Source organism: Ailuropoda melanoleuca, chromosome 3 (genome assembly GCF_002007445.2).
Source record: "Ailuropoda melanoleuca isolate Jingjing chromosome 3, ASM200744v2, whole genome shotgun sequence".
Classification (NCBI taxonomy): Eukaryota; Metazoa; Chordata; class Mammalia; order Carnivora; family Ursidae; genus Ailuropoda; species Ailuropoda melanoleuca.
The window spans coordinates 47,587,478-47,602,032 of record NC_048220.1 but is presented as its reverse complement, the minus strand read 5'-3'; the positions used below and the strand labels follow the sequence as shown (position 1 = coordinate 47,602,032).

At 39.5% G+C, this 14,555-nt stretch overlaps 1 protein-coding gene across 2 annotated transcripts in view; it reads left to right on the top strand.

Moving 5' to 3' along the window:
- The first annotated feature begins 8,133 nt into the window (after positions 1–8,133).
- LOC100465394 (survival motor neuron protein) overlaps positions 8,134–14,555 on the top strand; it is a 40,212-nt gene continuing 33,790 nt past the window's right edge. For both annotated transcript variants that reach the window (XM_019796044.2, XM_034656327.1), the window contains exon 1: positions 8,134–8,287. In XM_019796044.2, coding sequence (XP_019651603.1) covers positions 8,216–8,287 — 72 coding nt within the window. In that variant the 5' untranslated portion in view covers positions 8,134–8,215. The remainder of the gene's footprint in view (positions 8,288–14,555) is intronic.

Sequence of the window (14,555 nt, the reverse complement as noted above, 5' to 3'; positions counted from 1 at the left end):
ATGGCACTTGAATGAATTCATTGTTAAGATAAAGGGTTTGGTTTTTGTTTTTTTTTTTAAGATTTTTATTTCTTTATTTGAGAGAGAGAGAGACAGCCAGCGAGAGAGGGAACACAAGCAGGGGGAGTGGGAGAGGAAGAAGCAGGCTCCCAGCGGAAGAGCCTGATGTGGGGCTTGATCCCATAACGCCGGGATCACGCCCTGAGCCGAAGGCAGACACTTAATGACTGAGCCACCCAGGCGCCCCAAGGGTTTGGTTTTTAATTAAAACATTACTATACATTTCCTCAAGCCAGACAGAAAAGTTAGAGAAAGAAACTTAACTGTAATTGCTATAATATATTGACACTTTAGTTTCTTTTCGTGTAGTATATTTAAGCAAGGTAACTAAAATAGCTAAACTTCTAAAGATGGTGACTGATAAAGCTATTTCTGTTAATATCTCAATCACAAGATACTAAGGGAAAATATAGGTGAATAATTGCGTCCAGTCAGTGAAGTTAATTTATGCACTAACTTTAGATCATTCTTTTGGTATGTTCCTAAAGCAAGATAAAATTGCTTAAATGAAGTAGTGCCAACTTTAAAATGTAATTCAGAAAATACCGAACTCCTCGTAGGCATTAAAATGGCTACCTTGCATTCTCCTTAACACAATAGTGGATCGTCATTAGCCATCTTCATAAGTCTTGCTGAGATGTATGAGGGAGCAGTTGCTACTGCCCAAGGTGAGAACAGTGAGGTCAGATTCATCGGGTACTTGATTCCTATTGAGTACATTTTCTATTAGTTGCATGTGTGAGAAATTGTTACCCGCTCAACACACTATAGCTTATTTTTTAAAAATAGGATTCACAGGAAATAGTGATTACTGACATAATTTTTCTAACTTTCTAAAAATATATTTGGCTCTTTTTCTGCACGTTTTTATAGATGGGACGAGATTACTCACTTGTAGAGAGTGAGAAGCTATATATTTTCAAGGAGTGCTTGTAAAGAGTTTTTCTGTTCAAGGCAGGGGTCATACTGATACTGTTAGCTTTGAGTCTAGAAGCTGTTTGAAAACTATTGAACTTTAAAAAGCCTATCCCCTCACAGTGTATACGTCTATCAAATTGTACACCTTAAATATAAACTGTTGTATTAGTAAGTCATACCTCATTGAAGCAGTTGAAGGGAAAATACCCCTTATGTGAAAAACCTAATATAAAATTCACTTCGACGTCAGAACTTGAGATTTGTGCATTTTATCATCTGTGTCAGCAGTGATCTAAACTAAGCGGGGAGAGTGTGAACTTCTTTAGGTAAGTTCCTAATTGCCTTTGGTGATGAGAACCTAAAAAAGTAAAAATTGAATTGAAAAACTGAATTAATTTTATGCAATTGTCAACCATAGTTTTCCATTAGAACAAAATAGAGTGAGGAAATGTTGTAAAACTGCCTCCTGTGACGTTATCTGCTACAGTACTTGCATTTAGTAATCAAATATATTGTCTCTATAGATGGCCAAGTCATGAAAATATCAATGGGAAAAGAGGAATCACTCTAAGTTGCTGAAATGCACTTTCCCGTAAATTGCACCTAGATTTAAACTTTTCCTTACAACTTTGCTTCTTAAAAACTTTCACATACCATTAAATCCACTAATGCACATGAAAAGGTCACAAGTAGCATGCTGTTAGATGATTTGCCCAGGAAAATTGAGATTTTAAAATTTGATTTTGATCATACCATAACTTTTGTAGAAATATTTTTCATGCCACATACTATTCATGCTACTCTATCAATTGGATGTGACTTTGCTTACTGGTGTGTCGATATAAGAACATTTCCTTGAGTATTACTGAATGGAACTTTTTTACACAAATTTTTAGTTTATAATAAATTGCCTACCTACCTGGCTGTAATCAAGACAAAATCCTATTGAATACTTTCCTTTTATAAACATATATTGCATAACAAAGGCTTTTGTGAAGGCCTTGGGTTTGGGTGGTGGGGAGGAGCTATTGGTCAAAGGCTCATGTGGCCTTGTACCACTCAAGATGACTGTTAAGGTGGCTTATGAATAGACATTTAATATAGAGTTATGTATTTTAATGTATGCTTGAAGAAAAGCTCATCAAGACTGTGATTTGATGGTATATTGAAATTTCTAGTTGCGAACAGAATCATTAATTATAAATAACTACAACAGTTATTTGAGTGGATGAGAGACTCTAGAGTCCAAGGAAAAGTTGAAGATGCAAGTCTTTGGAAAGGTCAAGAGTTGGAACAGCTCCAGGTACTATGAGAATTTTTTATTCCACAATGCTGCTGTCAGGGTGAAATTTTAACAACTATGTTCAGTCTTTATATCATCATTCAGAGTTCCTCCAAATGAACTTGTTTGGGTTACATGCCTACCCTTAGCAGGGGGAGGGCAGGCGCCTAAGATGATATAACTGAGTGTATCCCGTGAAGAATAGGTTGTCCTTACAAATCTGGGGTTCTGTTACCAGAAAGAAGGGGGGAATGGATGCTGGGCAGACTCTTTATGCAAGGCTAAGATTAAATTTAAAAAATGAGATACATGATATGGCAAATCATGAAGGTGGTAAGTAAATGTCTGAAGTGTGAAATGAAGCTCATGCCATTCACCGCTACCAGCTTTCAAACCTCCAAAATTTGGTGCCCCTCATTATTAACAAAAAAAAATTGGGAAAATGCAACAAAAGGGCTGAATGAACTTTAGCCATTAATTAGTTATTCAGAAAACTAAAAAAATACCCTTATATATAATCCAGTAATTGTGCTCCTGGGCATTTATCCCAGTGAAATGATAATAAAGGGCATACACCTTAAGTGTACACTTTTCTTTTTTCTTTTTTTTTTTTTTTAAAGATTTTATTATTTATTTGACAGAGATAGAGACAGCCAGCGAGAGAGGGAACACAAGCAGGGGGAGTGGGAGAGGAAGAAGCAGGCTCATAGCAGAGGAGCCTGATGTGGGGCTCGAACCCATAATGCTGGGATCACGCCCTGAGCCAAAGGCAGACGCTTAACCGCTGTGCCACCCAGGCGCCCCTAAGTGTACATTTTTCTTGACTTTCATTAGACTCTACCCAGATCAAGATCCATAGACATTTTTAGCATCCAACAGGCTCCCTTGTGACTATCACTGTAGAATAGTTTTGCATGTTTTTGAATTTCACAGAAGTGGAATCATCCAGTATGCACTTGGGTGAGTCTGTCTTCATTTGTTCAACATTATGTCTGTGAGAATGCTTTGTCTTTTGTGTGTCAGTAGCTCTTTTTCATTGCTGTGTAGTATTCTCTTATAAAAATATACCATAATTTAGTTATCCACTCTACTTTTCATGACGTTTGGATTGCTCTTAGTTTGAAGATTTTAAAAATAATTCTGCCGTAAATATTCTATATATGTCTTTTAGGGGTCATAAATATGTACTTCTATTTAATATATACTTAGAAGTGGAATTGCTGGGTCGTAGAGTACATAAATTTGTTGTCTAGTTTTCCTTAATGCTAAGCACTTATATAACAAGGGATGTGGAGAACTTCCTTGGGTTTCTGTAACAAATTACCATAAATGTGGTGGCTTACAGGAACAGAAATTTATTCTCAGTTCTATAGGCCAGAAGTCTAAAAGCAAGTTGTCAGCAGGACCACATACCCTCTGAAGATTCTAGATCCCCTTGCCTCTTCTACTGGCTTCAGACATTACTTTGCTTGTGGCAGCATAACTCCTGTCTCTGTCTTCACATAGACTTCGTTTCTCAGGCTTCTTCCTGTTTCTTAAAAGGATGTTTGTCATTGGGTTTAGGGCCCAGTCTAATCTAGGGTGATCTCATCTTAAGACCCTTAATTACATCAGCACAACCTCTTTCCGAAATAAGGTCATGTTCACAGTTACTTGGTAGACGTATCATTTTGGGGACCACTATTCACCCACTACAAAATGGGAAACAAAAACAGGGAAACTTAGCTATAACTTTTCTTAATGCCTACACGTCAGTCCATATAGATCTAACCATAGTATGGTTGTATAGTAATTTATCCAGTGATTTTCTTACTCGTGGACTTTGAAGATGTTTGTAAGCATTTGCCACTACAATTCTATAATACAATCATACCTATGTAATGTTCTTTTATTTCTGTAAGAATGCATTCTTAAAGGTAGGATTCTTAGGACAAAGTTATAGTACGTGCATTTGCAATTTCAAAAAGGTATTTCCAGCAAGAAAATAGTTCTTCATATCCCCATGCCTTTGATAACATCAAATATTAAACTCTACTAATTTTGCCAACCTGAGAGAGAAATGATATCTTAGTTATAATAAGTAATTTCTTGACCCCGGAGGTTGAGCATTTTTTCCATGTTTATTGGACATCGGGATTTTCTCTTCTGATCTACCCATGTTTTCTCTCTGCTTAATGCTTTTTATTTCATTTAGCCTTCAGATATAGGCACTACTATTATATCTATCTGTATAGATAAAGAAATTGAGGTGTTAATTAAGGAATTTCCCCCAAGCTTACCCAGCTAGTAAGTGGCAGGTTAGGGATATTAAACCAGCAGACTGAGTGCAGGACTAAGGCTTATTTTCATATTTATTGGCCATGTTTGTTTTTTTCTTCTAGGAATATTTTGTTCTTGGCTTATTTTTTTTTTGCAGTTTTTACTTTGGATAAAGCTTTTTTAAAATATATAAACATTTATATAATGTAATTATATAAATTATTTATACTAAATATATAAGGGATAGTAACCTTTTTTTACATGTGAAAAATATTTTCCAAACTATTGTTTGTCTTTTCATTGTACTAATTTTGCTTTTGCCAGAATTTTTAATTACATAATCGTATGTCTAGTTTCTTTATAAGTAAGGATGCAGACTGACACCAGATTTGTCCTGTCTGATGTGTTAAAACTTTTTAATGTGAACTATTCATTTTGTTTGGGCAGGGACTGGGCGTAGTGTGTAGGATAGGGTGAAGGGATAGTCTCGACTTAACTGATTACCTACGATCCCTTATTGCTTACTACTCAACTTATTTACATCATGCACCTGAGTCCCAAAACGTATTTGAGTTTTCAGTGCTTACATGGTTTCTTGTTTCTATCTTAAGCTCTTCCCCATCCCAAGTTTATAAAAATCACCTAGAATGTACTTTGGTATATGATGTGAGGGTGAGGAGTCCAAACCTCAGATACTGGATGGTTAATTATATCTATGTCGTTTATGAATTATACTACTGTTTGTCCATCACATCATTTAAATATTCTTCAAAAACATCATTTGTAATTTTTAACTTTCTCTGGCTGTGACAGTTCTGTGAGCATTTTTGTACTAAAATCACTGATACATCTCTGATCTCCTGCCCCTAGACCCTGATAACATAAGGGTAAGCAACTAATTGGTTTTGGCCTTGTCATTTGTTTATTCACTATTCCACTTGAAATTCAAATCGAAAACCTCATCACTAATGATTTGAATCCTTTATTTGCTCATGGGCAAGTTCCAAGAGTCACTGAAGGTAGTTTTTGGTATGGAAATTCCATATGCACGAAGATTGCCTCCAGTTCATGAAGTTAAATTTGATGTTTTCATGAGTGCCTTCAAGTCAGGTGAAATGGTTTTTCTTTGGGAGTTCACTACATTGTTCTTTGAGTGCTTGGTCTATCATATGAAATAACTATAAAATATAGTAATTCAAATGTAGAGGTCACCATCAGGAATAAAAGGACATATTTTCTTTGAGAACAAAAATTCCATAGGTTCATTTTTGTTGATACCCTGGTCCTGACAAGTAGACTTTGTCAACAAAGAATCTGCCATTCTAAATTAAGATACTTCTTCCTCCTTGAAAACCTTATGCTAAGGGGGAAAATCCAGATACAGAAGGCCACATCTTCCATTTATATAAAAATTCCAAAATAAGTTACTCCATACAGAGAGAAAGTGATGAGTAGTTGTGAGGGGCTGGAAGGAGGGAAGAACAGGGAGTGACAGCTAATGGGTTCAAGGTTTCTTTTGGGGTTGATGAAATGTTCTGGAATTGGTGGTGGCTTCATAACCTTTCAAATACCCAAAAAAACTGTTTACTTTAGAATGGTGAAATTTATGGTACATAAATTATACCTTAAAAAATAAAAACCTCATTCCAAATTGTTTCAATTTCTGTATCAAATGCCATTGTGAAGGGGTTCCTGGCTGGTCCCGTAGGATCATGCGACTCTTGATTTTCAGGTGGTGAGTTCGAGCTCCACATTGGGTGAAGAGATTGCTCAAAAAAATTTAAAAATGCTATTGTGAGAATTTTTATGATTGAGAAAAATCTCAGTGGTTTTTAAAAACATCTATTTCTGATATCCATAGTAGGATAGGCCTCAAACTTCCTTTAGTAAATTTTTTTTTAAAAGATTTTATTTATTTGACAGAGAGCAAGAGAGGGGACACAGCAGAGGGAGTGGGAGAGGGAGAAGCAGGCCTTCTGCTGAGCAGGGAGGCCGATGCAGGGCTCAATCCCAGGACTCTTAATGACTGAGTCACCCAGGTGCCCTGATTTTTTTTTTTTTAAGAAAATTACATGTGCATGGAATCCATCTGGCAATCCTAAATACTTAATAAAGAATCTGGAAAAGTAAATGGTAAACCTTACTAAGGTCTAAAATCCTGCTTGATCCATCTAAAGACAAAAAAAAATGCACCTCCTTAAATATTAGACAATATTTGATCCCATTTTTCTTGTCTATCCCTTTCACTTTATCCACCACCCTACTCCTCCCACCCCCTGGCAATTGTCAGTTTGTTCTCTATCAATCTGTTGAATTGTTTTTTAGTTTCCACATGTAAGTGAAGTCATATGGTATTTCCTTCTCTGACTTATTTCACGTAGCATGGCACTCTCTAGGCCTGTCCATGTTGTTGTAAACGGAAAGATTTCATTGTGCATATGTGTATAAACACATCTTTATCCGCTCATCTGGTGTTGGTATCAATTTATATTCCCACCAATAATGCATGAGGATTCCCTTTTTACATCCTTACTCTCACTTGTTATTTCTTGTCTTTCTGATATTAGCTATTCTGACACCTGTATTGTAGTTTTGATTTGCATTTTCCTGATGGTTAGTGATATTGAGCATCTTTTCATGTATCTGTTGACATCTCCATGTGTTCTTTGGAAAAATGTCTATGCAGGGCATCTGCACATTTTTTAAAGGAATTGCTGTTTTTTGAGGTTTTGCTTTTTTTGGTTTTGTTTTGTTTTTTGAGTTTTATGAGGTCTAGATTTTGGATGTTAACCTCTTACAAGTTAATTCATATGTGAGAACGTCTTCACCCATTTGGTAGGTTTCTTTTGTAGTTCTGTTGCTTTCCTTCACTGTGCAAAGAATGAAAATTTGATGCAGTCCCATTTGTTTATTTTGATTCCTTTTTTAAGTTTCAAAATTTACTAGAGAAGATTTGGGAGAATGGATAAGGTTGAAAAGTGGCTAAAGGCATGAACTCTACTACCTGGAATCCAGACAGCTGTAAAAATGCTTTGTGCCTTTTTTCCTTTTGCCAGGGGGGGGAGGAGGGGGGAGAGATCAATAGTTCATTATTTTAAAAAATTTTAAGTAATCTCTATCCCCTAATGTGGGACTGTAACTCACAACCCCCGAGATCAAGAGTCACGTGCCCTACTACTGAGCTAGCCAGGTGCCCCTTATTCCTTTTTTTTTTTTTTTTGCTGTCTAGTCTATGGTACACATGTACCAAAGTAAATTTCCTTATCTTTAAAATGGGAATAATAACCCCGGACTTACGGGGTTGTGAAAAATAACACAAAACTTTGTAAAACTTTTTAGAACTGTAGCTCTATTATTGGTTACCTCCAGACTTACTTTTGTATTTCTTAGCCACGTTTCCTAAATTATCTGCAATGGACAATATTTTCCATAGAAATTTGCTTGAAACAAAAACACCCTGGTCTTATCACTCTACGAACATACGGAAAAGTGAAATCAAAGAATTGAAAGAAGACAGAAAAGAAAGCGACCAATCATGGAGATCGCGACCACTCCTAGAGAGCACGTGGAGTCCTACAGGCCGCGTGGCGGCTCTCCAGGACACCGTACTCTTCCGCTCCCAGAGGTCCCCAGCGGCGGAAGTTGTCACTTTCAGAGAGACGCGGCCCACGCCGTGCACCCGGCAGTCGGCTAGCCATGGCGATGGGTGGAGGTGGCGGTGTCCCAGAGCAGGAGGACTCGGTATTGTTCCGGCGCGGCACGGGCCAGGTGAGGTCTTGGACGGCACCGCCTCCCTACGAGTGCCGGGAGCGGGCTCCCAGCGCCCCCCTCCTGGTCCCCGCGGCTGGCCCGGACCTGGCGGGTTCGCTGATTGCGGGGCCGTATTCCAGGTTTCTACATCTTGACCCATTTGGGAGCCTTAGCCACAAGCTCCTTCCCCTTGCGTCTTGGACTGCCTGATAGCTAAGAGACGATTCCCTGCCTCACCTTGATCGTACCTCGGTTTGTCAATTCTCTCTGGGGAGTGTGCGGGGCGGGGGAGGGGCAGACCCGGGTGAAGCAGGCCAACCAGTTAGAAGTCTGTTGAAGTGATTCAGTTTTAGACCAAGGTGTTAGCAATGAAAAGCAAAGTACTTGGATTTTAGGTGTAATTCGAAATCAAGAGACATTTAGTTTTGCACATGGATTCAATAATGGAGATTTGAGAGAGGAAAGTCAAAGATGATTCCAAGATTGCCCTGAACCATTGAAAAGATGAAATTGCTTTTTAATGAGGTGTGCTAAGGGAGACTGCAAGTGGAGAAGGTTTGTAAGGGTGAAGATCAACCAACTTTGGGTAGAATCTGATAGGAGTGAGTTTGGAACAGGAGAGAAGAAAATCAAGGGAAAATTTGTAAATAAGTATTTCAAGTTGTAACTAAATGGTAGAGGAATTGGCTAGTAGATGGAGGGGGGACTGAAACAAACAGGACTCTCAATTTTGTTTTTTGTTTGTAAGATGAGAAACCTGTTTCAACGTTTTGTGGGCTGGTGGGAAAGATCCAGTAAGGATGGAAAACTTGACACGAGAAGAGAAATGTTGAAGCGCTGTTCTGGAGAGGATGGATTTGGCCTTTGTTAGAAACATTGATGGTTCATATTGTGATAATTGTGTGGGTGCAGACCTTTGTGGATGGACAGATTTGTGAAAGTTCTATTTTGATTGTGGCTGTTCTTAAAGAAGTAAAGTCCTCAGCTAGGAGTGAGGAGGGGCAGATGTTGGAGGTTGGGGCAGAGAGAAGGCACAAACTAGGGAGAGTGGATGAGTGTTGGACTAGGGAAATGTAGTGGAAGCGTTGCTAGACAACATTAAAGGTCTACTTGAGATTTGTGGTCATGAGTATAAAGGAGAGTAGGTAGCATAATTGTATTTTTCTTCAGCTAAGTTCAATTCAGGTGTGTGAGGGCAGGCACAGAGTGAATTAAGAGTTGAAATTAAAAGGGCTGTAGTTTGGAGCGCCTGGGTAGCTCAGGTGCATCTGCCTGTGGCTCAGGTCATGATCCCAGGGTCCTGGGATAGAGCCCCACCCACGTCAGGCTCCCTGCTCAGGGGAGAGCCTGCTTCTCCCTCTTCCTCTGCCCCTCTCCCCACTTGTGGTCTCTCACTCTATCTGAAATAAATAAAATCCTTTTTAAAATGTGGGGGGAGGCTGTAGTTTTACCAAGAGAATGTAAGAAAGGGAGAGGTACGATGGAATTGTCTTTAATAATTGACCGTAGAATTTAAGCTGGCTAAGAAATGGGGTGAGGACTCTAAGACTTAAAAAGTTGAAGGGTCAGTGTTTTGTCCCAGTGAAGTGGAATGATTGCCATCATCCAGCTACTAGAAGGAATAAGTTGCAGAGGCTAGAAGGTGATAGTTGGAGAGTAAGATTCTTTTTTTTAGTTAAGTTTTTAATTTTAATTCCAGTATACTTAACACAGTGTTATATTAGTTTCAGGTGTACAATATAGTGGTTCAGTACTTCTCTACATCACTCATCATGGTAAATTTACTCTTAATTCCCTTCACCTATTTCACCCATCTCCCCAGCCCCCTCCCCTCTGGTAACCGTCAGTTCTCAACAGTTAAGAGTCTATTTCTTGGTTTTTCTCTCTTTTTTCCCCCCTTCATTTGTGTTTTTTTTGTTGTTGTTTTGTTTTCTGTTTTTTAAGGAGAATCCACGCCCATCATGCGGTTTGAACTCACTACCCTGGGATTAAGAATTGCATCCTCCACTAACTGAGCCAGTCTGGTGCTCCCTGTTCCTTTGTTTTGTTTCTTAAATTCCACATGAGTGAGATCATATGGTATTTGTCTTTCTCTGACTTATTTCACTTAATATTATACTCTCTAGGTCCATCTGTGTTGTTGCAAATGTCAAGACCTCATTTTTATAGCTGAATAATATTCCATTGTGTATATTACCACACCTTCTTTATCCATTCATCTGTCAGTGGACACTTAGGCTGCTTCCATAATTTGGCTATTGTAAATAATGCTGCAGTAAACATAGAGGTGAAACACTGATGAAAGAAATCCAAGACAGTACAAAAAAATGGAAAGACATTCATTCTATGCTCATGGGTTGGAAGAACAAATATTGTTAAAATGTCTATACTACTCAGGGGCGCTTGGGTGGCTCAGCTGTTAAGCGTCTGCCTTTGGCTCAGGTCATGATCCCAGGGTCCTGGGATGGAGCGCGGCATCAGGCTTCCTGATTTATGTGGTACTACAAAAGAACTCAAATAGCCAAAGCAATCTTGAGAAAGAAAAACAAAACTGAAGGTATCACAATTCCAGATTTCAAGTTATGTAACAGAGTGGTAGTAATTAAAACAGTATGGTACTGGCATAAAAATACATACATAGCTCAGTGGAGTAGAAGAGATTGATACATGATGGATAAAGATGATGTGTGATACATACCCAATGGATTGATTATTACTTAGTCTTAAGAATCAAGTCTTGCCATTTGCAATAACATGCATAGAGCTAGAGAGTATAATGCTAAGTGAAATAGGTCAGAGAAAAACAAATAACATATGATTTCACTCTGATGTGGAATTTAAGAAACAAAACAAATGGGCACCTGGGTGGCTTAGTTGGTAAAGCATCTGACTTGAATCTCAGCTCAGGTCTCTATCTCAGGGTCATGAGTCAGGCCCCACATTAGGCTCCATGTTAGGCCTGGAGCCTACTTTAAAATAAAAAAAGAAGGAAAACAAAGGGAAAAAGAGACAAACCGAGAAAGGCTCTTAACTATAGAGGACAGACTGATGGTTGTGAGAGGGGAGGTGGGTGAAGGGATGGGGATTAAAGAATACACTTAACGAAATAAAATGATTTTTAAAATAAACATAGGGGTGGGGCGCCTGGGTGGCACAGCGGTTAAGCGTCTGCCTTCGGCTCAGGGCGTGATCCCGGCGTTATGGGATCGAGCCCCACATCAGGCTCCTCCACTATGAGCCTGCTTCTTCCTCTCCCACCCCCCTGCTTGTGTTCCCTCTCTCGCTGGCTGTCTCTATCTCTGTCGAATAAATAAATAAAATCTTTAAAAAATAAATAAAATAAAATAAACATAGGGGTGCATATATCCTTTCAGGTTAGTGTTTTGTATTCTTGGGGTAAATATTCAGTGCGGTTACTGGACCATAGGGTAGTTCTTTTTGCTGGGGGGAGGAGTAGTTCTATTATTAATTTTTTGAGTAATCTCCATACTGTTTTCCGTGGTGGCTGCTCCAGTTTGCAGTGTCACCAACAGTGCATGAGCATTCCTTTTTCTGCACATCGTCATCCACACTTGTTTCTTGTGTTTTTGATTTTAGCCATTATGACAGGTGTGAGTTGATGTCTCATTGAGGTTTTGATTTTCATGTATGGTTTGGCCGTCTGTGTCTTCTATCAAGAAATGCCTGCTCATCTCTTCTGCCCAGGGAGAGTAGGATTCTTTAAACTGAGTTAGTTTATGGAAAAGTTATAGTTATTGGTTATAATAAGTAAGAACCACGTAAGTTACTAGCTGCGATTGGGTGGCGTACAAGATCATTGATAGGGAGGAGTTTAAAGACTTGCAATGTAAGATATTGGAAGGATCATCTACATGGGTTTCTAAATAATCAGGAATGACAGAAGTAATGCAGAGAGTACTGGGGTATAAATCTTGGAATGGGGAAATGTGGCTCAGATGGCTGTAGATGACTGCATGAAGAGGAATAGTAGACAGTGGAGTCTGGTAACAGGATTTTATTTATTTATTTTTTTGATTATTAATATATAATGTATTGTTTCAGGGGTGCAGGTCTGTGATTCATCAGTCTTACACAATACACAGCACTCACCACAACACATACCCTCCCCAGTGTCCATCACCCAACCACCCCCATTCCTCCCACCCCCCTCCACTCCAGCAACCCTCAGTTTCCTGAGATTAAGAGTCTTTTATGGTTTGTCTCCCTCTCGTTTCCTCGTTTCATTTTTTTCCTCTCTTCCCCTATGATCCTCTGACTTGTTTCTCAAATTCCACATTATCAATGAGATCATAATTGTCTTTCTCTGACTTATTTCTATTTTGCTTAGCATGATACCCTGTAGTTCTATCCACGTCGTTGCAAGTGGCAAGATTTCGTTTTTTTGATGACCGTATAATATTTCATTATACACACACACACACCCCACATCTTCTTTATCCATTCATCTGTCAGTGGACATCTGGGCTGTTGCCATAGTTTAGCTTTGTGGACATTGCTGCTATAAACATTGGGGTGCAGGTGCCCCTTCGGATCACTACATTTGTATCTTTGGGGTAAATACCCAGTAGTGCAATTGCAGGTTTGTAGGGTAGCTCTATTTTCAGCTTCTTGAGGACCCTCCATACTGTCTTCCAGAGTGGCTGCACCAGCTTGCATTCCCACTAACAGTGTAGGAGGGTTCCCCTTTCTCTGCATCCTCGCCAACACCTGTCATTTCCTGACTCATTAATTTTAGCCATTCTGACTGGTATGAGGTGGTATCTCATTGTGATTTTGATTTGTATTTCCCTGATGCTGTGTGGTAACAGGATTTTTAAAACAGAGTTATCAGGAAGGAAGGAGGAAGAAAAATCTGGAAGGGGGTGTGAGGAGCAAGGAAGATTGCTTCCCCATCTGTGGTACAGTGATTTGATGGATATGGAGGGGAAAATACTTCATTTGAAATGTCTGCAAGGAAAGAAGCATCTTCAGGGAGAGCTAGATTTTAAAGCAAGAAGATAAAGGGAATATTCAGAGAAGAGGTTAAAGATATCGGGAGCAGGATTTGCTGATTACTCAAGAGATCGCAGCAGAAGTGTCCATAATTGAGAATTGTAGAACATGGCAGAACATGAGGAATACCTTGAGAAACCTAGGCTGCTACTGGTGACCGAGAAACAGTTATATAAAGACAGTGCTCATGGCCTGTTGTGGTGGCTGTTGTATAACAAATCACCCAAAAGGTAGTAGCTTGAAATAGTAATAATCGTGGGGTGCTGGGGTGGCTCTGTCGGTGAGGTGTCTGCCTTTGGCTCAGGTCACTATCCCAGGACGATCCCTGGGTCCTGGGATTGAGCCCCATGGCAGGCTCTCTGCGCAGCAGGGAGCCTACTGCTCCCTTTCCTTCTGCCTGCCACTCCATCTGCTTGTGCGCTCTCTCACTCCCCCTCTCCCTGTCAAATGGATAAATAAAATCTTTTAAAAAGAGCAGTAATAATCATTTTATTAACTGTCATAGTTTCTGTGGGTGAGGAATTTATGAAGGCCTAGCTGGGCAATTCTTCAGAGCTTCCATGTGGTTGCATTCATATAGCAATTGGAGCTATAGTAGCCCGGGAGCAAGCCGCTAGAGATTGGCAGCCTTTTTAAAAATTTTATTTGTTTATTTTTAGAGGGGAGAGCACGAGTAGAGAGAGGCAGAGGGAGAAGGAGAGCAGGAATCCCAAGTGGGCTTCATGCTTAGCGCAGAGCCTGACATGGGGCTCTGTCCCACAACCCCGAGATCGTGGTCCAAGCTGAAATCAAGAGTCAGACGCTTAGCAGCGCCAGTTGATTGGGCATCCAGGTCTTGATTTTGGCTTGGGTCTTGATCCCAGGGTCATGGGATCAAGCCCCGCATCCAGTTCCTTGCTCAGTGCCAGTCTGCTACTCTCCCTCTCCCCCTTACCCCATTCTCATGCACATACACATTCTCTCTCTCTCTCTCTCTCTCGGTCTCTCTCACTCAAATAAATGGATAAATCTAAAAAAAAAAAAAATATATTGGGCACTTAACCAACCGAGCCAGATTCCCCAACAGCCTTTTCTTTTTTTCGTGATCTCAGTGTGTGGGCTAGTTCGGATTTTCTTATACCCCTTTATAGTCCTTCCCTTTCATTCCTCATCTCCTGTTCTGCAGTAACTGTCGGATCACACTTTCTGTTACCACAGATGAGTATACATTTTCTAGAATTTTATAAACATGAAATCTTTGGTTTCCTTTGTTCATAATAGTTACTTTGAGTTT